Below are 24,385 nucleotides of genomic sequence, written 5' to 3'. Positions count from 1 at the left end.
TCCATTTTTTCAATAAAATCACATTTTCCTAATGAAATAAGAAGCCCCAGAAACAAGTTATTAAACTATGTGGTTTCAACAAATGTCAGAAATGTACTTTAAACCCATTTGTGCAGAGTTTTGAAGTTGTTAAAAGTGGAGAGCTGTACTCTTCTTCTCGTTCTGTGTGGTAACTGAATTTATTTTCAGGCTTTTAAGCAAAGCCTTATTTAAAATAAATTATAAAGTAAGTCCCATGCAGAATCTAAAGGGATCTACAGAGCAGGTACAATAAAGATTGTATACTTGTATACATACTGTTGATCTTCATGCACATTTATCCTGCAGCATAATGTTAAAATAAGTGATAACTGAAGAGATTTGGAAAAAAATTACAAAATCAAAATTATAAAAATCAAGACTTTCAATATGTTGAGAATCACTTTCTAACAGTGTTTGATAATAAAGTAGATTTCAAATAGTTAAAGCTTAAGTTACTTTAAGTTCTTACATTTAGTAAGCAAAACTATAAAATGCTTTCTGCTTAATATACTTTGACTAAACAATTTTCCAATAAGTAAATAAATACAATATGGCAGCCTTACTATTTTAATCAAAATGTTACTACTTTATTAATAAGAGACCTCACAATTACAGAATCCACAAATGCTAAAAATGATGCCCAGCTAAATCACAAATACAAAGTCTAAACAAAAAAGTAAACACAATAAAAGAAGACTCAAATCTTACCCATTCTTGAAATATAAAACATGTGCTCTTTGAAGTCCTGTTTCCAGGAAAAAACCAAGTTCTTGTTCATGTGCAGTGGGCCCTGGCTTAGGGCTTCTGTTTTGTAAGTTGGCATTAATTACCTAAGAGAACAAAAGAAAAGCAGTGAAAAAAAGTGTATTTAGGAAAAAACCAGCAACTTAAAATCAAGGTTTCTGTAATTTTACATCCAAGGTAACATTGAATGTTGGAGAAATCTTTGCCATTTTTAGGTGGTGGCTAATAGACCATTTCTAGTTTTACCTCTATTGCCACCTAAATATAAACATTTTTGCTATTGGCTATACCCTTAAAGAAAATTTATTTACTAAGTAGAAATACTGCTAAACAAGATTTTATAATACTTTTTTAGAATTTTTTGTGAAGAATGGTATATGAAAGAGGATAATAAGAAAAAGCATATTTGCAACCTTATTCAGTAGCAGGAGGCAATGGTATTCGAAAATCCAAAACTCCCATTAGGTTAGAAAAGACTGCTGCAGAGAGCAGTAAGAAGATTAAAAGCTATCTCCAGAGTGACTTCCAAAAAAATTTAGAAATAATTGTATTACATCAGCATTAAAAATGCTGTTCAAATGTAATCAGCTTTCAGTGCACATTGTCTTGTAGTGGCTGATAGAGTATGATAAAACAGCAAAAACTCTCAGAAAATAAAAACCTGTATGTATTTTAAAAACAGTGTGAATTAGTTTTCTTCTCCCATCACATCGGTTTACTTTCCCCTTTCTTCTGTTTTTCATGGCCCTAACTCTGTCTTATAACTCCTCCAAAGACAGCTGTCAAGTGACAGGCTTGAGGCTTGCATGCAATGGGTCTGAAAAAAGAGGATCAGGTGGATATCACCAGCTCACTTCACTCTAACAGCCTTCACAAGCCAAAGAGCAGAGCCCCAAGTGTATTGCATTTTGCCCAAATGTACCTCAAAGTCTAAATAAAGAGCAATAGTGTATAACTCCTAGAAATAAATGGCAACACAAATTTCTTTTGAAAAGGCATTTATATCAATCTTCAGTTCAGAAAATGGCCCCAGGTTACCCTTTCTATGTCCTGAAGATACAGGAGAGCAATATCCCCAGCCTTCTCATAGCATGTAACAATTTCTTGTTCACGGTCCACATGGAGATTGCTGGCTGAGGAAGACATTGGCAGCTTCTCAAGACAGAGACCTTGGGAGGCAAAAAAAAAAAAAAAAAAATTCAAACAAGGCATTAAAAACTAATGTCATATAATATTAATAGCTAAAACATAGTCCAGGTTAAGCCCCTTCAGTCAGGAGAAGAAACATAGGAAGTGAAGGCATGGTCCCCTAAAACAGACACTAATATATAAATAAAAATTACTCCTCCTTAATAATTATAAATCCAGAAGCAGCAATTTTTAAAAGCCATTTTGATTTTAAAGACATTATGGCAATCTACCATAGAAAATACAGAGTGTCTTTCTATATCAGTTTTACATGACTATGTCTACACTTTTTCAGAATGACCACAGAAACTAAGGTACAGTGAAGAAAGGCACTCAAGTAATATTAACCTAGTCACTGTGCAAGACAAAAGCATTTATAAAAACAAATACATTTAAAATAAACAATGTGTTAGGAAATGTATTTTTTGTATTTAAATTTAGAAGAGGTAGTTCCCTCTCATCAAGGCCAGGTAAGCCTTTTCTGCTCAGGACTTACCCAACAAATACATTAAGTGGTGCTTTAAAGAAAAAAAATAATCTTCACTTGTCTCAAATAAAAATTCAACAACTCTTTCTAATCAATACTAACTATTACAAAAGTCACTTCTATTACAGCCGTTTTCAAGATAATCAAAGTGCTGGAAAAGTCCTCAAGAATTTAAATCCATTTATCTGATGGAGGAATCAACCAACCCCTGACACTTGTCTAACCTGTTCTTAAAAGCTTCTGACAATCGGGATGCCCTGGCTTTCATATGCAAATTACCATAGAACTTCACTATTCTCACAAATAGTATTTTTTCCTAGTTCTTGAATCTCCCTCTCTAGATTAATTACTTTGATTGATCCTCACAGAGAGGTTATTCTGTTCTCCACAAAGCATTGCAAGTTTGAGCATGATGCCAATAACATCGAGGTCGTGGGTTCAATCCCCCTGGGGGCCATTAATGTACAAGTTGGACTCCATGAGCCTTCTGGGTCCCTCCCAACCTAAAATATTCTTTGATTCATCTAGAGAGAGAGAGACATGCTCGCAACAAAAAATGTCAATTTTCACCAATTTCACTTTTCATACTTCCTTGACAGCTAATCATTATCTTCTCTGGACACTCTCCAGCTGGTTACCTCTACCATGACTCACTGTGCCAAAATGGGATACATGGCTTCACTTGGAGCCTCAATAGCACTGAACAGAGAAGATTAAAGACTTCCTGGTTTTCACAAGGGATACTTTTAAAAAAAGTATTAAAAATCAGCTGAACTTTAGTGCCTTCCCTTAATTAGTAAAAAATTATCTTCCATTTATGATCTGCGATAGACCACCAGCTCATATTGTTCAAGCCAACTATTTCATCTTATATTTATTTGAATAATTTATTGCATTTGAGGTAGCACTTTCCAGGTGTTAAGAGATTTATTTCAGGTCATTCTTCCATCTTGTCAGCAGTAAATTCTAGTCCTAAAGTGCCTTCAACTGCTCCCACATTAACATAATCCACAATTTAAATTACTATATTCTTTATTCATCATTTAAAATTTTGAGAATCCACTGCTGAAGAAACTAAAACAAAAAAATAAAACATATAGTTATACACTGGGCATATGTCTGTAGAATGCCAAGCACTACAAATCCAGTTTGGAGAAGTTTGTCAAAGGATTTCTGTGAAATCAGTACTGATGGCCAGTATAGTATGTTTTATTACAATTACAAAAAAAACCCAAAAAAACAACTTGGGAAGACACAGCTACATAATAAATAAACTCCGAACTGTGAAGTATCTGTGGCCTCCAGATTATTTTGAAACATTTATTAAGTGTCAATCTCTGTAAAATGTTTCTTTATGTATAAAAAAATCAAGCAAGATTTCTGGCTTGAGAGGATGCCTGAAGTCTGTATCAGTTTGTTGTCCACCTTTACCCTCCAATCCACCCTTTTACCAGTACAAACAACTCATATCTTACAGCTTTCTGTGCTATACATCCAGTTAACACAAAATCCTGAATCCGGCACTAAGACACCTGCTAAAGACAAAGTAACATCCAATACACTTTTCAAAAAAACATTCCTCAAGCACAGCAAACACACAAATTGTCTGTCTCTTAAAAACTCCTTAAACTTGAGAACAATAGACACTGGGTGTTTCGAACACGTCACAGTTTTCACCTAGCATATCTCTAAAAGTTAACTATATTTGTCTAGAGTAGCCAACTAATTTCTTTTCAATTTTCCAATCAAATCAAAAACATCCAAGAAATTTTTTAGTACCAGTAAGTCATAGACCCCAAGGCAGCAAGCTTTAACCAGAGGAAAAATGTCGGGTCTCCTTGTACTACAGTAGGTTTGAAGAGACCCTCTGAAAAGATCTACATGTAAGGTTGATACTGGACAGAAAATTTGCAGTGTCCTACACTAACACCTTCAAGCTCAGAGCTGACTAAAGAACACAATAAGTATGCTGCAAAAAATAGATCAAACGACTGAAAGCACCAGGTAATTTATGTGCGGATCACTCCTCCCCTTTCTTTCTCTCCCATACCATGAACAGCCAATGCCCCCAGTAAACATCTCCTACATGAAGCATATTACTCAACTGACTATTTGTAGATCTGACTCAGATTTATTCTATTTTTACAACTTATGGCCATAACTATAATATTTAAATCTGAAAAACTCACTATAAGGACATTTTCTTATTTTAGCTGAGAATTTTCATTATGATACAAAAACACCTCAGTGTTCAGTCAGAAATTTTAGGTAATGCAGCAGGGACATAATAAATTTTAAATGTTCTTTGATGAAGTGCAGAATACCACTTCTTAGAGAAACACCACTATATAACTAGTATTCACTTTTTTTTTTCCTGGTATGTTTATTAAATCCAGGAAATTATATATATTTTAAGCACGTGATGCTTCGGACAAGGAAGTTTATTTGGAGACCTTTTCTGAAATGACCACTTAAAAGAATGGTTTGAAGGTTGTATTTGTTTTGATGACACATGTAAAAATTCCAATTTAATGTTGTATTCAAAATGAAAACATATCAACTAGAGGAGAAACCTTTAATAAATTATGCTTTTCATAATTATGATTTTGTTAAAGCAAGTAATTTGAGAATATTCATTTAATTTTTTTAAATACAAATGAAATTTAATGAATAATGTATTAAAGTATATAGGAGTACTATTTTATTTTAAGTAGATATACAAAGTAACACAGCAATAAACAGAAATTACATAATATACTGCCCACTTCCTCAAAAGAATAGTGAGAGATGATAAGAAGTTAATTAAAATAGGGATCATTATATTAGGCCCTCAAAAACAAGAACAAACACATGGTAACATACAGAATAGAGAAACACAAAGTTCAAAAAAACCCAATATTACCCTAAATTATCTGCTGAAGACCTGTCATAGAATCAGACAAGTCAGTTCTCCCCTTTGTGATTCTTCCCACACCTGCCAGGCAGGAATCTGCTGCTCTCCCCCAAAAGGGTAGACATTTCTTTAACTGTTTATCCACTGCTTAGAGATATTTGGAAATAAAGTAGAGGTTATTGCTATAAAATGTTACTGCATTTGTTGTAAAGGCCATAGCTACTGCTTTATTTAACTTTTGATTATTTTGTTTTATTCTGCATTCAAGAGTATCATGACAAGTGGTACCACAAGTTGACTTTGATATTCAAGGCTTTTAAATTTAAGCCTTTCCAGTTAAAATCATCTTTGGATAAAAGCTTCCAACAAACTGGGTCTTATTTTGTTTTAATTTGTGAAGACACTTATACATATCTAGTCCTGATATCAAGCAAGATGACTCCTGAGGGAAAAGAAAATGAGAAGCAGTGAAACAAATACGAGTATATACTAATTAAGTTTACATGTTTTGCAGGGTAATGCTAAAATTGCTTGTCAAAAGAGACAAAGAGCATCAAATAGCATTTGGACAACAAAAGAATATTTGTGATATTTAAATTATATTGTAACTTGCAAAGGTTTTCCTTAAATTTTCAAAAACTTACCCATATTTTGTAAAACATTCAGAAAGCAAACAGTGGACAGTTTTGTCACTTGGAATAAGTGGCATTCTTGTGTCTATATTATCAAAGCAGAGGCCAAGGTTACACCAAGTAAACATTTTTTATGAACAGAAGATCAGGCTGGCCCTACTATCACATTTGCAGAAACTGACCACTACCCAAAAAAAAAAAGCTAGAGCAAGTAACAAACTATTTTTAAGTAGTCCCCGCACAAGTTGTTCATCACCCATTTTTACATCAAAAAACCCCCAGGCTTCAGTTCTGTAGGAAAACCAATTAAGCCACACTCCCATTTCACCATACAGAATAAACCAAAAATTACACTGAGGTCAAAAGGGAATCCACAGCACAGTTCAGATCTTTAGCAAGTACTCTTACCACACAGATAATTAAAAAAAAAAAAAAAAAAAAAAAAAAAACAACAAAAAAAAAAAACCATAAGGGTGAGGCCTATCACACTTTTAACATTATGTATCTCAGGATTATCCATGATCCCAGCCAGTCCCTTGTCTGCTTAAATTTTAGAGACCACAAATAATAATGGACCCCATTGTTTTTCTACTGTTTCCAGTAGACAAACCAAAGGACAGAAGAAAAACAGTGAACTACTGTTTTATACTTAAGTCAAAAAACATGCTTTTTCAAGAGAGAGTTGCATCAATACATAAAGATTTCTGGGTTTGCTTCCTGTTTTCCTTACACAGACATGAAAAACCCAAGAGTATTTGAGTATACAGCACTTTGTCTTCCCTATATGATAAGCAAATTGTTGATATATGATATGGTAAGTGTTCAAATGCTGTACACAAAAAGCCCCCTTTCACCTCCTTCTAAAGAAACTTCATGTTTAGCATATTGTTATTGCTATCAAGGAACTCCCACAGTTTATTTCTGAGCTTCGAACATACACTGCTAATCTCACTGAAGGGAAGGACTAAATCCTCAATCAAGGATTTTTCTTGCTTGCAGAGAATTTTTTTAGATTTCAACAGCAAAGCATGGGGGTGGTTTTGTCTTCAACTCCCTACTGATATTTGCAAAGTAATTATTATAAAGGAAAAGAGAAACAGAGTAAAGAGTAACCAAATATATTTATAATTAACTACCTTTTACTTTTACAGTTCCTCCAGATACACTGTAGGGATTGCCTATTGCTTTAGACAATTTAAGGACCCAAAAATAATTTCTCTGATTTTTAAAGTGCCTTGTACTGCCTATCCCCTTATGCCAAGGCTGGAGGGAAAAAGTCTCTAACAACTTTCAGAATGCAAGGTCTCCTACTTTATGACTACACATGTTTTCAGAAAAGGCACTGGGAAAAAGGCCAATATCCCCTTCCCTTCGCACACTAGATTTTAAGGAAAGCTCATCTGGCTACCCCCTCTTTTAAACACAGACTACTTACAGAGAATTAAATTCCATTCTAGACTAAACCCAGAGTAACATAAGCACAACTTTTCAGGCAGAACAGAGCATTTTATCATGCATGCTGAAACTGCAATATCATTCCATTACTACAGCTTTTCTAATCCCATATTTATAGTAGTGCTTCTAAGTGTCTTGACGTTTCTCAGAGTTAAAAAGGGAGAAAAACCAGAAATAAACCAGAAATACTCACCTCTTTTTCTGAAGTAAATGCCTGCTTATTACTCCAAGCAGTCAATAAAACCATAACAATATTTTGTGATTTCTTTTGACATCATCTGAGACAACTGTTGTGAAAAATTGGTCACATTTTTTCTCTAAATGTAGTGCATTCCAGTCTTGTATTTTCTTCAGAAACAGATTCTTACAATATCTTTTAAATAGAAGAGATTGTTATTTTTCAGCACACACATTTGTATCTTAATAACCATATGCCAGCCAATTCTTACTACAGTAGAGCCCTTTAAGAGGCCAGCATCTTGTGGCAGGGCTGAAAAAGTTCAAACTAGAGATACAAGCTGGAAAAAGGAGTTGGTTATTGTTGCACATCCTGGAGTGAGTGAACATCTCTCTGCTGAATGCTCCCCCAAAGCAGAAATGCTGGACACCAGTATATGGAATGGGCATCAAGGAAGCTATTGGCTTAGGGGAAAGGAAATTATTTAACTATGAAATTTATACTGTTCTGCTGTAAAGCATCAGGATTGCTCCTACAAGCACCTCTATGAAAAAAAAAAAAAAAAAAAAAAAAAAAGCTCCAGTGTGATACCTGTTCTTCCTGTGGCATGAGAAAAAAAGGTCAGAATCACTACTTTTTAATTGGAGCCCAATATTTTTAATCTCTCTTCTCTCTCCCACCGGAAGAATTCTGAAGAAATTCTAAACATTTGGGAGAAACCAAGAATAAGACACCACCAAACTGCTCAAGCCCTAAAAAAAATCTGTTTTAATAAGAAATATAGTATTCTAATTCAGAGTTTAGCTTTCAAATAAGAGAGCTAAAGGCAATACTGAGTAAAGCAGGACAACTGCCTGGGTTCCTCCCAGCCCCTGCTCCATCGGGGCAGGTGTCATAAATGTAGTCTGGAGAAAGAAAAGTTTTAATGGAGAAAATTTGAACTCCCTACGGCACAGATCTCCTAGCCTCGGTCTGCAAAATGCTCACTAACAGGCTCCAACATTTGCACAGCAAGACAGGAGGAGTGGGGGGGGACCTGTGTTGTTGACCCATTGCCTAATGAGTCTAGAGATCCCCAGCATAATTACTAAACCAGCTTTCATTTAGCATTCTTCCATGAAGAGTTGCTTGGTGTCTGCTGACACAGGCTAGCAGTGCACAAGATCCCATTACAATCGCATACAATTAAAGTTAAGTGCAGCATCTTTCCCTAACTGCAGAGTAGCAATCCACATACACCTGACACTGCCACTGAACCTAATGAGTATTTCCATGTTTCTGTAAACAGAACTAATTAATAGCCAATCATTTACCTTGGTAAATGCAACATTAAATTTGAATATGCGTCAGCAGCAGTAAAGACAGCCTCACCTTTCTCAACATACATCATCTAAATGTAAACACAGTTATTCAAATAAAGATGTAGGCAATAAAGATGTAAAGTGACCTGCTAAGGCTAAAATCCTGTAATGTCACAATCTAACTTATAAAACAACATCCCTCAGACACGTAACAAGAATTCATTACTGTAATGCAACACAGTCATCTTGACAGATACCTGAAGTAGTCTATGAATCCATACACTGTTAATTATAAACACATTTCTTTACTAAAATCAAGTTTACAAAGTTGAAGACTTTAAGAAATGCCAGACCTGTAAAATGCTGCATTCCTCTACAAATGTTTGTAGAAAGGGTCACTAATTTGTAATGCCAAATATTAATATTATAAATTCATTTTTTCAATTATGTGTTTTGACTTAGGCAGCAGTATCAGAATGTTACGTAAAGTTTCAATAAGCTTATTTCCTTATTGCTATTTCAGAGTTCCTGACAAGTTGCTCCTTGCCAAAATAACACCTCAATATCCCACTGTGCATGCACTTCATCTCTGCTTCCATAAGCAAACAAAATTGCTTAGAAACATAGGAGATACTGCCTGCACAGTATTTGAATAATGCCTATGCGTGCTTTCCAGTATATTATCTCATTCATATACTGCTGAAAACTTGCAGAAACTTAATTGTTCTGTTCCCAGAGGCCACAAGCCTAGAGGATTATTAGCTTCAGCCAATATTAAAATGGATTATAAATACATGCTTCCATATAGCAACAGCATATACTTTTTTTTTCTGACTGGTCTTGTAAGAAAAGGAAGCAGGAAAAGTTAGAGATGGTAACATAAGCTTAACATTAAAAGAAAAAGACATACATACTCTTTACTTCTTCATGGATTCATAACTTGTCTTATTTCAATTCTTCATGAGTTTAAGAAGATCCTCCTCAATCTCAGAACTGAACAATGCCAATTAAACTGATCTAGTGAAGAAAGTAAACAAATAGACCCTAAAGAGACAAACAACCTTTTGAACAAGGGAACCTTCTCTACCTATCAGAAAGTATCAGCAAGTAGTCCTTCCTATGAGGATACTTAAATATCAAATATTTAATACATCCAGAAACATGCAAAACACCTCTACATTTTACTTTGAGCCTAGGCTTGTCACCACAATCTCAAGACTGTCTTTCCTTCCTCCTCCCTCTATCCATTTCTTAGCTTTGCTCAATCCACATAAGACATCTCTAATAACTAGTACTATATCCAAGTTATATTTGTGACAGAAGAAAAAAAAAATCTGCTTTTTTCTGTACTGCTCCTTAAAATTTCATATTAAAGGTATGACATGCCCTTGTGACCAAAGGCAACAGCTTCAAGGAGCCAGCTCCAGCAATTTCATACAACTGCTCTCAGGCTAACACATTGCCACAACAGTCATGGAAACCCACCCATCTCCTCAGCAATGTCATTCTTTTATGTCTATTTTTCTCTCCCTCATCACACCCTCTTGAAACAAGCTGGCAACTCCAACCATAGGCATTTTGCTACAGAAAATTGTTTTATTGGATGCTTTTCCTCTGCTTATGTGTCAAATGAATTTACAAGCAGATGGAGGAAAAACTAACCAACAGATCCAAATAAGTATTCTCATGTTTTTGCAAATACTAAGCGGTCCATTGGTTTGAAAAGCTTCATCTTCTCAATTTATGTTTTATATTAAAAATGTCCCACTGCATGTCTTCAAGTAAGTCTTTGAATTTTAAAAAATTATGTATTTAATACAAAACCTATGAGTTTATTAACACTCTATCCCACACAACACCTTCTACATACCCATACAGAATCATTACTCAGAAGCACAGCATCGAAATTAGCTCCCTCCTTAAAGAAAACACTATAGGTGTAATCAGAATTGCATTCTATGGGCATACACACAAAAACATCAGTGTAAGGTCAAAAAGGTATGCTAGTCCATGAAGTTAACTGCATAAAAGAAAATCACCTTCTTCTACAACTCTGTTTTTAATATAAGAATTTGAGGAAAAGTGTGAAGAAAGGCAGGAAAATATTGGAATTATACTAACCAAGTTTCTGAGGCTTTGCCTCATGCATTCACATGGTTAGTCTGCTCCCTGTAGTTTTAACGGACACAGCAGCAGATACCTTTTCACCAGATCATCCTATATCTTCTTCAAGTCAGGGTAAAGCACAAGACATCACTACTAGAAGTTATTTTCATTGCTAGGAGTCAGGAAAAAATTCAAACCAAACAACCTGTCCATGAGTATTCAATCTGATAAAATACAGCCATGCCTCTACCACCACACTAACTATTTTGCACATTTTCTCTAGCAGGAGCAACAGAAAGAAACACTTTCCAGCACTTCTTGGGCACTGAGAGCCTGTCATTCCCTGCACACCAGAGGCTGGCGAAAAGCCACATGTAATGGAAATAGAAAATATTTCAAAAGGAAAGTTGATAGGATTTTCTTAAAATTTTGTTGAAATTTTACAACGTTGCATTTTGACAAAACTAGCAAGAAACTTTCTTTGGAAGAGCTGAAGCAGCATTACACTGCAGCATTACATTTCCAAGAAAATAATAACAATCACTTAATCTTCTTTGCTAGGTTTGAGAGTCTTTGAATCCTTGGCTTGACGTACTATCATTCCATATTATGTCTCTTCTCATATATAGTCTTCTAACTATGCTGTCCTCAACTAAAGCTATAAGTAGCATAAAGAATTAAAAGCATTCTTTAAAGACACATATATAAGTATTTAACTCATTTATGTAACAAAAATGTGAGGACCCCCACTGGCAGTAGATGGCTTAGTTCTCTGGTTTTCCCTTCCATGTTCCAATTCCATTTTTTCTCCCCAACACTGTCACTACTGCTGTTCCTCTTCCCCTTCTTTTTAGCTGTCAGTAGATAAAACTCCAGCAAAAGTTGGAAGTTAAATCCACTCTGTAGTTTGTTGCATCCATACACACACACAGACCCTTCCTTTGCTGTGAAGAACAGAGACACACTTTGTATGTTTTATGTGCAGGAGTAAGATGAGCCATGTGGAAAGCAGGTCATTTCCAAGGGCTTGCTGTGAGCTGTGGAACTGTCTATGGTTACAGGGCAACGCTCATATAAGCACTCTTACAGTCACAACTTCTTACAGTAACAACTGTAGAAGAAGAAACATGTCAACTTGCGCATCCCTCTCAATCTATCACCTCTGAGGTTACAAAATGAAGCTTCACAGTGAAAAGGTAAGTACATGTAGGTAACCCCACCTTAAATAATGAAAAAATGTAAGGCAATTAAAAACTACCATTTGTTATCTCCCCTCTGCCTTTCTCAATGGTAAGAACATCAGTATTTGGCCACTACATAACAGTATAGAAGATTGCAAATCCACTGGAACAGGATTGGAATGGGGAAATTTCAGCAGGTATCTGTCTCTGCCTCTGTGTGGTGCAGCTGGGCCAATGCTTGCAAACAAGCACGGACAGTGCCTAAGAGGATGGTGCTATGACTGCCAAAGAAATAAAATCTAAATACTCTGAAGAGTTTTATCTTTATATAATCCAGTTATCCCTTAACATACAAGCAGAAATAAAAATCCCAGTGTAGCTCAAAATCTCTGTAAGAATAACTTTTATTTTGTTGGGTAATACTTACAACCCTCAGTCACCTCTGAAGAGACTCTGAATTCAGACTGTAAAGTTTACAGTCACTCTTAAAAGGAGAAAGAAAAACATCGACCAGAAATGGGGAAGAGAGTGAGAATTAAATGTACACTACTGGGTAGAAACACATTATGTTCACTTGTCAACTACTCTAAACCTGTCCAGACTTTGAATACTAAATTTAAGACTGCTCTGTGATTATCACCTCATTCTAGAACATGCAGAAAACTATATTCTTGCAATCCTCTACCATGAGAAGAAAGGAAAATAATTTTTTTTCATCTTATGAGAGAGTTGGAATTGCTCAGCCTGGAGAAGAGAAGGCTCTAGGCAGACCTTAAGTACCTAAACGGGCCTGTAAGAAAGCTGGAAAAGGACATTTTATAAGAGCACGTAAGGATAAGACCAGGGAAAAAGGACTTAAATTGAAAGGGGGCAGGTTTAGATTAGCTATCAGGAAGAAACTGTGTACTGTGAGGGTGGTGAGGCACTGAAACAGGCTGCCCAGAGAAGCTGTGGATGCCCCATCCCTGGGAGTGTTCACAGCCAGGGTGGATGGGGCTTTGAGCAGCCTGGTCTGGTGGAAGGTGTCCCTGCCCATAGCAGAGCACTTGGAATGAGATGATCTTTAAGGATCAACTCAAACTGTCCTAAAATTTCATTCAAACTGGAAACACAATTGCAAAAAAAGACGTTCCTGAATATGGACAAAACAACAAAAAAGCTCAATAGTTTGTTCAGGTAAACTGGTAGCCAGTCACTAAATAGAATTGACAAAAGTAATGAAGTCCCATAAAGACAAATCAGGCCTCATATGACAGATTTCAATGCTTTAAGAATAAAATTTGAAATCAGAAGGAAAAAAATCACACATCTAGACAGAAAATACGGCGGGTTTCTGTTCTTGTTTTTTTTTTTTTTTTTTAATTCTGAACCTACAAAACATTTCAGAGTAGAAAAGGTATCTGTTTTTCTATTTTTATAACACATTATGTTTGAATTAAGTAAAATTAATAATAGTAATTTTATGTGCAAAATTTATGCCCACTATGGTTTCAACTGAATTATGAGGCCAAATAAAACAGAGCCAGACGAGCTGAGCTTTGGGAAAGGATTCAATTAAATTCCTTGGAGATAAAAGCAAATTTAGGTTCTTAAAGTTGATCAAGTCCATGGAAAGAACATGACAAATTCAACAGATATCCTCACAGATTTAAAAAAACAAAACAAAAGGAACAGCCAAAATCCACAAACCAGAGTGGAAGTGTACCCAAAAGAGACACTGCCCTAAAGCCCATAGAGATGCTGTTTGAAAAAACTGAGCAGATTAACAACATATACAAGAATTCCCTCTATACTCCCACTTCCCACTTTAATCTAAATAGTGACCAGAGTTACGAAGCATCCTTTTGTCTCTGCTCCCAGTTCTCTTATTTCCCTGACATCTCTATAGGACATGATTCATGCTTGTCTAAGGCTTACTGGAGGACTGTGTTGGTGGAAAACAGCCACTCTCTTCCAAGACTAATGTTAGAAACAATCCTTGATCTATTGTCAGTCAAAGCTATAGAAGTCTCTCACAAATTTTTTGCTGCCTTTGACACTCCTCTTACCATAACAAAAGTACATATGCAACCAAACACATGCTTAAACACAGCAGACTGAAACAAACACTTCACTCAGTAAATTCTCACAAACCCCGGGCATACAAACTGCCATCTTCCCCAATACACTGACCAGCCCTAAGTCTACTACAGTTTTCCAAACTGAAGTGGCACTGCCACCTTAAGACACAAGGCCAGCATTACAATTTCACTATACTAGAGTAGGAAAGAAGAAAATGGTTTTTTAATTACCTTCACTTTCTGAATTTTTTTAAAAAACTATATTCATATTAGAAGAATTCAAAAATACAAGTGTACAACTGATGCATTGCTTTAAGTCAGTTTTCATGTTATGCAACCCAGCTTAGGCTGAGCATTTTAACATTCAGTAAAAGGCATCACTATGAATCAAAGCCCTCCATTCTGCCCACAGCCACCACAAAACAGCATTGCATTTTGTAACCCTTAACTTTCAGCAACAGAGATAATACTTTCAGAAACTACCTAAAATTCAAACTAAAAAATCTTCATCTTTGGACAGGATATAAATTAACTTTAAAAAAACTATTTACACATTATGATACAAGAAAGAGCAGCCTCACCTTTTGTAGAGTACGCCTCAGCAATCATCCGTAGCCGATACGGTGGCACTGCAATCAGCTGCAGGTCATCAACACCAACTCTGGCATATGTGTTCAGAGCTTCTTTGTAATGACCTTCCACATAGTTTAATTTGGCCATTATTAGGTTAGCTTCTTGTAGGAATTCTGGCTAGAAGGAAGAGAAATAAGAAAGGGTTTTCCCTGAGAAAACACACCGAATGCTTTCTGATAATTATTAGGTATGTTTTCTGTCACCCCCAGAATATTTCTTCTAACAGCGCAACAAATGAACAAAATCCTGTCTTGTGTGATATTTGAAAACCTTGAAGTACGGGGAAATTCACTAAATCTTATTACAGCAAGCTACTGAAAAGCCTTATCATTTAGATATTAACATGCTTATTTACACATGTACCAGAAATACCTCTCTGTTGGAAACCAGCTTTGCCAGGTGATAAAACTATTTAAAGGCAGCCTATCATTACAACTCCTCCAATGACTTCTTTTTCTAACACCACAAGCACAGTTGAAAATAACATAGCATCAAAACTTAATGATATATGTTCCACAGTCTACATATTTAATTCACACCATTTCAAAGTATCAGGGCAGAATAAATGTCTTGAAACAAAGAACTAACGGAGGAATGATGAGAGAAAAGAAAGAGAAATTAATACCCCCAGAAGCCATTAAAAACAAAATGTTACAGATGACTGCAAAATAAGCTTCTTTTAATCTCTGAAAAGATGGATGTTGAGTACAAAAGAGGTAGGCTGATGTAGTAGCTACAACAATTGTTAAGTAAAAGCAGGACCAGAATGGTTATGAACATTAGAAGAATCTGACAGAAAATGCTCTCTTGTTTTAATCTCACTTTCAGAACCTGCAAATGTAATTTAAGGAACCTTTCCTCAGTACTTCAGTCAATTTCAAGGTTTCTAACTCTTGCTCAGGCCGACTTACATACCTTGAGATTTCCTCTATCAAGTGCTGCCGTGAGATGTTTCCTGACCTCAGTCAGCTTTGGCTGGGGGCCCCGGGGACTACTACTGTGTTTAAGAGTATTTTCCTTCAAAAATTGTTCTAGTTTGGACTCCCCAAGAAGAAGCTCTGCCATGTCATCTGTAAAAATAACAAACACAGGAAGTATTAGAAATAATTTTATTTCAATAACATTGCCTGAATTTTAAACACAAACTAACCAAAGCAAACACAAGATTAAGTATTCAGGTTTATCACATCATGTGATATTTTGTTTTACTTTTCAATTTATCTTTCCCCTGTCTGATTCACTGTAGAATCAAGTCTCCTGTGTTCTAAGATTAAAAGAATTAAAACATTAATCCCAAGTCAGTATCCTCCTTTTCCTCCTCAAAAAGCAGGACTTGATTCCAAAGCTTTATGTAGCTCTCTGAACAGGACAAGATACATTTCTGATACCCACTTCACCAAAAAGATTGGTTTCAAATATAAATACTGATATTGGATTAATTTATTTATTTGAAGTTGCATGTCCTTCATTATGTCTGTGATCACCATCCATATCTTCTCTGTAAATCTCCCTCAGACCTTTTTAAGGCTCCAGCCATCCCAAGTCTTCACTATGACAGTCCATTTCTCATCTCTCTCCCCATTTCTTACAGCTTACCACAACTTCTCAGACCTGAAGGTACAACATAATACCAGGCTGCCCAGCAAAGCTGCACCTAGCACACTTTTTCTGAAATTCAAGAAACTGGTAATGCTCTACCTCACCCTTAGCCAGGATGACTAAACTCGTACTGAAATGTGTTGAAATTTTCCTCTAGTCAGGGTGCTGTAAAAGTCATCACCCTTCTGGGACTTGAAAAGACCAACTCATGTCTTGCAAACAATGTCTGAACAGAACTAAAATGACAAGATTCTACTGTAAATAAGAAATATTTTGGTAATGCACGAGAAACCCATTGTTGGCTGCAGCAGGAAAAAAGTGAGCCTGCGAGGACTGAGCACATCTGTGACTTAATATGGCTTACAGAGTCTTTTCTGTGTTTAGAAAACAAACAAAGAAAACTCATTATATCAGAGTACAGCAAAAAGCAGAGAAGGGGGCTATTTTTTTACTAAACTTTTGATTGGTTTGTCCTTGATAAACACAAGTGAACTGATCCAAATCACCTCCTTATGCCACCAAGACATACTTCCTAATCTTCTCAGGGCCAAAGGTTAGCCTGATCAACCTCCAGTCCCTGGACCCTCCTTGCAAATGGCCATATGTACTTTTTTCCAGTCACTAAGAATCACCCTCCATCACAAGGATCTTCAAAAAAATGACCGTCCCTGCAACGGCCTTGGTGAGCTCTTTCACACTCTGAAATAACCCACCAGGCTTTCAGAGCCTTGAATTCCCCTTTGCACAACGCAGTAGAGCATAATGCTTCATTTCATGAGACATTTATATCAAATCGAGTTATTTCCATCAGTATCAACATATTTTATGCAAGCTCTGACACATATACTAAAAAGCACAAAAGGTATAGACAGTTTTAAGTGCAGTAAGTAAACTTTCAAAAAACCCTAGTAGTAGCTAATAGTAGCTAATATGCTACTATTATTTTTTCATTTTAAAAGATACTCAGTATCTATTTTGTTGCAGTCTGTTTTCTGCCTATTCTTTCTTTTCCTTCAAACAGAAACCACAGCAGAATCGATAAAAATCAACAGCTTGTACAGCTTCAGCTTCAAGCTGCAAACTAAACAAGAAATTAAAGTGACCAAATCTAAATATGGTATTTCAGCCCAAATCTCCCTTGTAACAGACTTACTCCAAATCCCACATTTCATTACCATAGCCACAGTATTATTACAAACAAATAGTAAAATCAGATATTATGACCAACATTTCCCTGCTTAGAGATAGTTTTATCATAACATTCTGGAGGACTGCACTTGCTGGAATTATTCCATCTCTCTGGAAATGAAAGAATTTAAACTGCATGCACAGAAAAGACACCTGATTTTGTAGAGCAATTCAAGGCAGGTGAGTTCGGCTCAGGGGGTTTAACATGGGTGAAAGGCTCTCAGAGATCAGAGGCCTGTGCCAAACTTATAAAACTGAACTTCAGTTCATTGTATGCAGTTAAATGCCTTTCAAAGACTCGGTCACTGGGGGGTTCTTTCAGGACAGATATTTTACTCATAATATTAAGAAGACTCCAAAGTCTGTTCTGAGTAACAATTTTTGTTTATGAGCCTCTTTTAAAAGGGGATTAAGTAACAGGAGTGAACCTTGAAAATAATGCTTTAGGTCAGCATGGTAAATGTCCCACTTGGGAGTAGAACAATGACAATTAATTCTGTTGATTCTATTTTTAAAGCTAAGTGGCAATTTTAAAAAAGGGTGAAAATACACCAAACTGGTTATTTTATGTTTTAAGGGATTTGCAAGTTGATACCTTTTCTCTGATCTGTACTCATCAAAACCAAAGCATTTCATTTAACAAATAACATTTCTTTCCTTTTATTCAGTTTAATGTCTCACTGAGCCAGCTCCATTTCCAAAGAAGGTTGAGGAAACAAGATTGTCAAACATAGCAAGGAATCTAAATGACACTCTAAAACAAGTGCTTTGGTTCAGGAGCTGAAATACCACCAAGGCTGTTTACAATGAAAAGAGTGAGGTCTATAATTGACATTCTTTAACACTTCAAATGGCAGAATTTCAGAAGTGCCAAAGAAGAAAGTATCACATATATCTTTCCCTCTCATATGCAACCCTTTAAGTACATCCTAAAAATTCTTCTGGTCCACACTCTTGTAACAAGTATTTTTTTCATTAAGTCAAATACAGTAGATCTGTCTCTATGGAGAATAAAGAGCTAAGAACAACTGTAATGTAGAGGTAAGAACAGCTATACAACAGCACCAGCTGCCAGATATGTTTTGTTTATATAAATTGCAAAATTGTCAAGGAAGCATGTGAAACAACTACTTTGGATTCTTACAACACATGAGCCAAAGAACAGGTCAGACACCAAATAAAAAGAAAATAAATCTCTCACTGCTAGGTATGAAAATGCATACCTTGAGGCATGAGGATTTGTAAAACAAAGTGATGAAATAATTTCTATTACTAATGGAGAAAAGTAAGCAAGCAACAGCACTGGTACATGCAAGAGCAAAGTGTAGCCGAATCAGCTGCACCACAGACAGAGGAAGACTAGCTCTAGAAGATACAATTCTCACCTATTTGTGGTGTCACAATAAAACAAGACAGAGATAGACACAGGTCTAGCACACTACAGAAAGTTTCTAAGATTATTCCTCTCTTATACACAGCAGAATTTCTCACACTGGGAAAAGGAAGAGGAGAAAAACAAGAAGCAACCAGAAAATTTAATTTACCCTCTCTCTCCCTTCCCTCTCTCATCCTCTCCCCTTCACCATAAGATAAGTTTTGCCTCTCTGATAATGATTTGAAAACTTTAGAAATTTGATATTTCTAAAGACAGGACACAAGCAAGAACAAAGCCTAAATTTCAAGCTGGCACATACTCTGGAACTATCCAGGCCCCTTAAGATGAGAATCAAAGTAGCCTATAGGACCCAGGTATTTTGTTCCCATCCTTGATGCAAGTCAGAGAAGCTAATGATCCACACAGTAGCTAGACACAGTCACAGTGCAGTGACACGTATTGGCCATACTTTCCTTCAAAGAAAAAGTGGGAGAGGAGAAAACAGCAGCTGCAATTTACACACAGATCTGACCCAGCAGCAAAACAAAGCTGCTCTTCTAGGTCATTGCTACACAGCACAGCTCACCCTTTCCCTGTACAACTGCTGTAGATCATGAGACAGAGCGCCGTGAGAGAGAGGGAGAGTTACTGTCAGACTGGCTTTCATCACAGAAGTGCTGCACTGGCGCAGCTGCTGATGACTAGCACTTGAAAACAACAGGTCACAGACTGCAAAACATAAAAGCCACTGCAAAGCAGAATTTTCTTATTTACTGAGTCACTCATCTGCTAAGTCAGTCAATCAGGGCCAAATATTGGCAAGAAACTTTTAAATCAAACTGCATTGGCTTTATGCGGGTCACCCATTCTGTGCCAATAGAACACATTCAATGGTGCTTGTAACAAAATTCCAATTACATGGACATTTCTGAAGGAAACCATAAATGAAGCCAGAGCTGTAGCAGAATTTTTCATTAGTTATAGCTATCCCTTAAGATGTCTTGAAATAATATAAGAACTGTTTGAGAAGAAACTGCTTTTCTTTTACTTTCAGCACAGCATAAGTTATCTAGAATATAGTCTTCTATGAGACACTTTATAGAGACAGAATTAAACAGTGTAAAGTTGATACCTTGAAGTTTAGTGTTCTTTCAGGCAGTCCAAATAGATGTTTCAAAAGAAAAACTCTTCAGCAACAGTTTCAATACAATAAAAACCAGTATCTCACTTTTAGAAAATTGTCACAGTTATGTTTCAGTATAAAATTCTTGATTAAAGGAAAGACTCCCTCTTATTCATCTACTTCTCTGCTGCAGAATTCATCAACAATTACTTGGCAGATTTAGGGGTTATTTGATGACTTATATCTCAACTGCATTGCAGAACCATCTTGGAGAAGAACAGCCTAACTTGCCCATCTGTTTCTGCAACATCACAGTTTCACTGAAACCATCTACCTGACTAATAGGATATACTCTGCCCATAATCAGAGACAGCTCTGAGCACCTTGGAACTCCAAGACAAACTCAAGGATGCTTTAGGTGAAAGGCCCATTTCTCTTAGCACTCAAAGCAAACCCAAAAGCCACCAACACTCCATGTAAACAGCTTTCTTCCAGCGTAGAGGAAGCTTAGACATTTGTACAGAATGACTTGAGATGAGCCTTGTGTAGATATGGCTATCCTTTTTTCCAATATGGACCAATAATAATCATCTTCAAAATATGAATACAGGCTGGCATAAATAGGGGGCAGGGAAAAACACACTGATGTGTCTTTGTAAAACAGTCTCCAAAAATATAATGAAATCTGCTTGGCTATTTTATTTTTAATATATGTTTTTTGAAGCAAATTCTTCACCACATTATCAAGAACTGAGGCAATTACTCACAGAAAAACAGAATTAAAATAGAGGATTAGTCTTCATTTATCCTTGGTTAAGAATGATGAAGATTACTTATAATATTAATACTTACTTAGGTTAAAACCATGGTCTATCTTGAACCATCCACTGAATCACATGCTAAAATGCAAAATAGTCATCCTTCTGATGAATGCTACCACAATCTCCAGGCACTTGTTGCAGAACCCAGAGGTTGTGAGCAGGCTAGGTAAGAGGAATAAAGGTTAGGGAGAAGGAGAGATAAAGAATAAAATGGCAACACTGCATATAGTTAGGAACAAAAAAAAAAAAAAAAAAAAAAAAAAAAAAAGCATAGCTGAATACAGATTAGGAGCTCTCTCTTGTCTTCAGAATTCACTCTAAGAAGTGACTTTAAAAGTTTATTCAGTTCCAGAGTACATAGTGAATGATGACATGGTCTCAATAGAACTAAGGAACCTGATTGCTACCTGGTTTTCTGTCGTTATTACCGAACAGCTGCTTCAGTAAAGTATTACTTTTCCGGTGATGGTTAACAGTCTCAGATAAAAACCAAAGCAAAACAGTGAAGTTTGTCTAGATCATGACTACTATATATGTGGTTTCTCAAGTGTTCCTAATGTTAATGCAGAAAAGGTAATTTTTTAAGGGTTTTATAATTACTTTCTTCAGAAAGAGATATTTGGAAGGTATAACAAACACACCACACCTCTTGGATAACAACCACTATCACAACTATGGCAACGACTACCAACAACCCTGCTCCTGTTATCAAGGCTCCATGTACCAGATGTTTCTCTGCAATTAAACATCCATATCATGCTGCTGTGGTACACTGGCAAGAATACACATGATCCTGAGCTAACAACAAGTTATATGTTATTTACAGAGCCTCCCTCAACAGCAAGAAAGAGTAGGAGAAAATCACCCTTTTTTCCTTGTATGCCAAATGGCATAGATTAAAAGAAATAGTTCTAGTATTTTCTTTCCCTTTCCTCTGAAACGCACAGCTGCAAGACAAAAAGGGCATAATTAGGATAAAACCTCCTACCACAGTGATTCAGGCAAAGAGGCTCAACTTCAGACTCAGGCCCTGGGGATCTGAATTCGAATAGAATGTATTTAGGAATAGGAAATACAGAGCAGAATACCTACAGAATCTGACTGGCTAAACAAACTTTAATTTTTCCTTGTAAGAAAGCAGGTAAATCTAGGAGCAGGTTATATCACATGTTGTATCATTTCAGCCATTCTTCACCAAAATCTTAAATATTTCAAGTAACTTATTTTAGACTCTTAAAAAGCACAACTGTTCAATTGCATTGATGTCTAAAGGTCATGGTTATCATTAGTCTCAAATGAAGACAATGCATGAGATGAGGTTAATTAGATGAAGCATGGAGTTGAAAGAATAGAAGACATTGCTTCAACTGCTCTGTCCTGGAGTCTAGAAAGAAAAAAAAAATGAAAAACTGAAGTCGTAAACCAGGACTTTAAAAAAAAAAAAATCAGGGTAAGAAAGGGACAAGGAATAAAGAGGACAAGTATGAGATTTCTAGGATCCCAAAGGGACTGTACATCAATGTGTGGAATTCCAGGAAGTTGAAATTTGCTTTGTAAACTCCCTTCTGGTGCTTCAAGCCTTCCCAGAGGGAAACTGGCTTGGGACTGAGAAAAGAAACTATTCCTACTCAATCCCTAAAACTCCTAGTCTCACTAAAGGTAAAACTGAAGGCTCAGAGTACCTGAAGAGTTGCATGCTGCAGTATTTTATGATGATTTTTTCCCTCAGACATCCTGCAACATTTTGGAATAACATTATGCCCAAATTAAAAAAAAAAAAAATTATCTAGGAGTGGTATGCAGCAAGAAGAATCCCAAAGGGGTCAACTGCTTTATATAGTAACCAGACAAAGATTTCAGAGAGAGATTTCTGTAAAACAGCTGAAAACAAGAAAAATCTTGTAGCTTCCCACAGAGCATTTATTAAGAAGGCCATTTTAAAACTGAGCTTTCTTCCAGAAAAGGATCTGGAAATCCTGGATCCAGAACTGATTTCATATTCATCTGACTGAAAAAGCATAAAACACACGTTTTTTGCCCATGCACTTAAAGCAGACAATTGCTTTGTTCACAATGTATCAAACAGTGAGTAAGAACACTGGCTTCAAGTGGAATATCAGTACAAGTCTCCAAGTAGTCATTCAACTTCGTGCTCAGCACTCAGTAAATCTGGACCAGGAGCTATTTAAATTAAAATGAATGCTAAAACTATTCTTAGATTTCTACAAAGTTTACCTTAAAAACAAGAAAAACAATATACACATACACAGATGTCACTTATGATTCCATCACTACTTAGTAGCAAGAATTCACAGCATCAGAGGGTGACTAAGGTTGGAAGATCTGGAGATCATCTAGTCCAACACTCCTGAGCCAAACAAGATCAGCTAGAGCAGGTTGCCCAGGATCTTGCCCATCCAGGTCTCTGGAGACAGCAGAAAAGTATCCAGAGAATATGTGCAGCCCAACAAGCAGTACTGGTAGAAAAGGTGCACACAGATGCAGATGTCACTCATGTAAAACCAGAAGCAGAAAGTACAGAATCAGCTGTTCAAAGAAATTTAATTTTACCCACTAACACCTTCAATTATATACAGTCATTCATTTCTCTGCCTCTCAATAGACAGTGGGCATGGCACCTTTTTACTGTGTAGCTATATAGTATACACACAACTTTCCTGCTTGACAGCCAAAACTCGCTTTAAAGAAAAATATTATAGGCTTTCTAATCTATTTATGCATAGACAAATTTACTTTCAAAGTACCACTACCACTGAAATTTATTTTATGGTGACACATATGAAGAAGAGAAAACTGTTTCAAATTTTTTTTTTCATATTCAAGTTCACTAAACTTTGTGAAATATTAAGGTCATCAGAACAGTAAATAATCAAGCCAGGGCAATCACAGTGTATCATACAGAATATTGACAGGCTTACAACTTAATAAAATTTGGCCCATTCAGTCAAATGTAATGTAAAACCAAGAAATAAGAATGCTTGTCATACCCAAGACTAGGAAACACAAAGTGCAGGAAACAGGACCATCATCATCTTTCAGTGTTTAACTGGAAACAGTTCTGTCAATCACACTGAGGAAGAATGATCAAAATTTGGCTTCTTCCCATCTATGTTTTGTTTAGGTTACTAAGATCAAAGAACGACTGGGAGAACAGAAAAGCACATGCTCTGATAGATAGGAATTCATTTCAATCTTGCTTCTTGCCATGATTTATTTCTCAAAGGACAAAACAGTTTTCCTGTGGCTACTAACAACAACAAAATAGTAGAGACTAATAAATGGAGGGCAAAAACCAAGCCATGTCATAAGGACAGTGGCTCTTGTCCATTCTCTACCAAACAGCTATATTGCAGCACAAAGCAAATTTGAGAGATGATGA

General features: G+C 36.2%; 1 protein-coding gene across 5 annotated transcripts in view; it reads right to left on the bottom strand.

Annotated features, from left to right (window-relative positions):
• Positions 1 to 24,385, bottom strand: part of TTC7B (tetratricopeptide repeat domain 7B) — a 124,138-nt gene that overhangs the window by 91,942 nt on the left and 7,811 nt on the right. For 4 of the 5 annotated variants that reach the window (XM_066321921.1, XM_066321922.1, XM_066321923.1 and 1 more), the window contains exons 2-5: positions 15,795 to 15,949; positions 14,828 to 14,996; positions 1,804 to 1,934; positions 730 to 851 (exon numbers count right to left, since the gene is read on the bottom strand). In XM_066321921.1, the coding sequence (XP_066178018.1) occupies positions 730 to 851; positions 1,804 to 1,934; positions 14,828 to 14,996; positions 15,795 to 15,949 (577 nt within the window). Of the gene's footprint in view, positions 1 to 729; positions 852 to 1,803; positions 1,935 to 14,827; positions 14,997 to 15,794; positions 15,950 to 24,385 lie in introns of those variants that run through there. The other variant, XM_066321925.1, reaches the window with a different exon arrangement.

This window comes from Sylvia atricapilla, chromosome 6, assembly GCF_009819655.1.
Source record: "Sylvia atricapilla isolate bSylAtr1 chromosome 6, bSylAtr1.pri, whole genome shotgun sequence".
NCBI lineage: Eukaryota > Metazoa > Chordata > Aves > Passeriformes > Sylviidae > Sylvia > Sylvia atricapilla.
The sequence above is the reverse complement of the archived record's forward strand: the minus strand, read 5'-3'. Positions and strand labels throughout refer to the sequence as shown.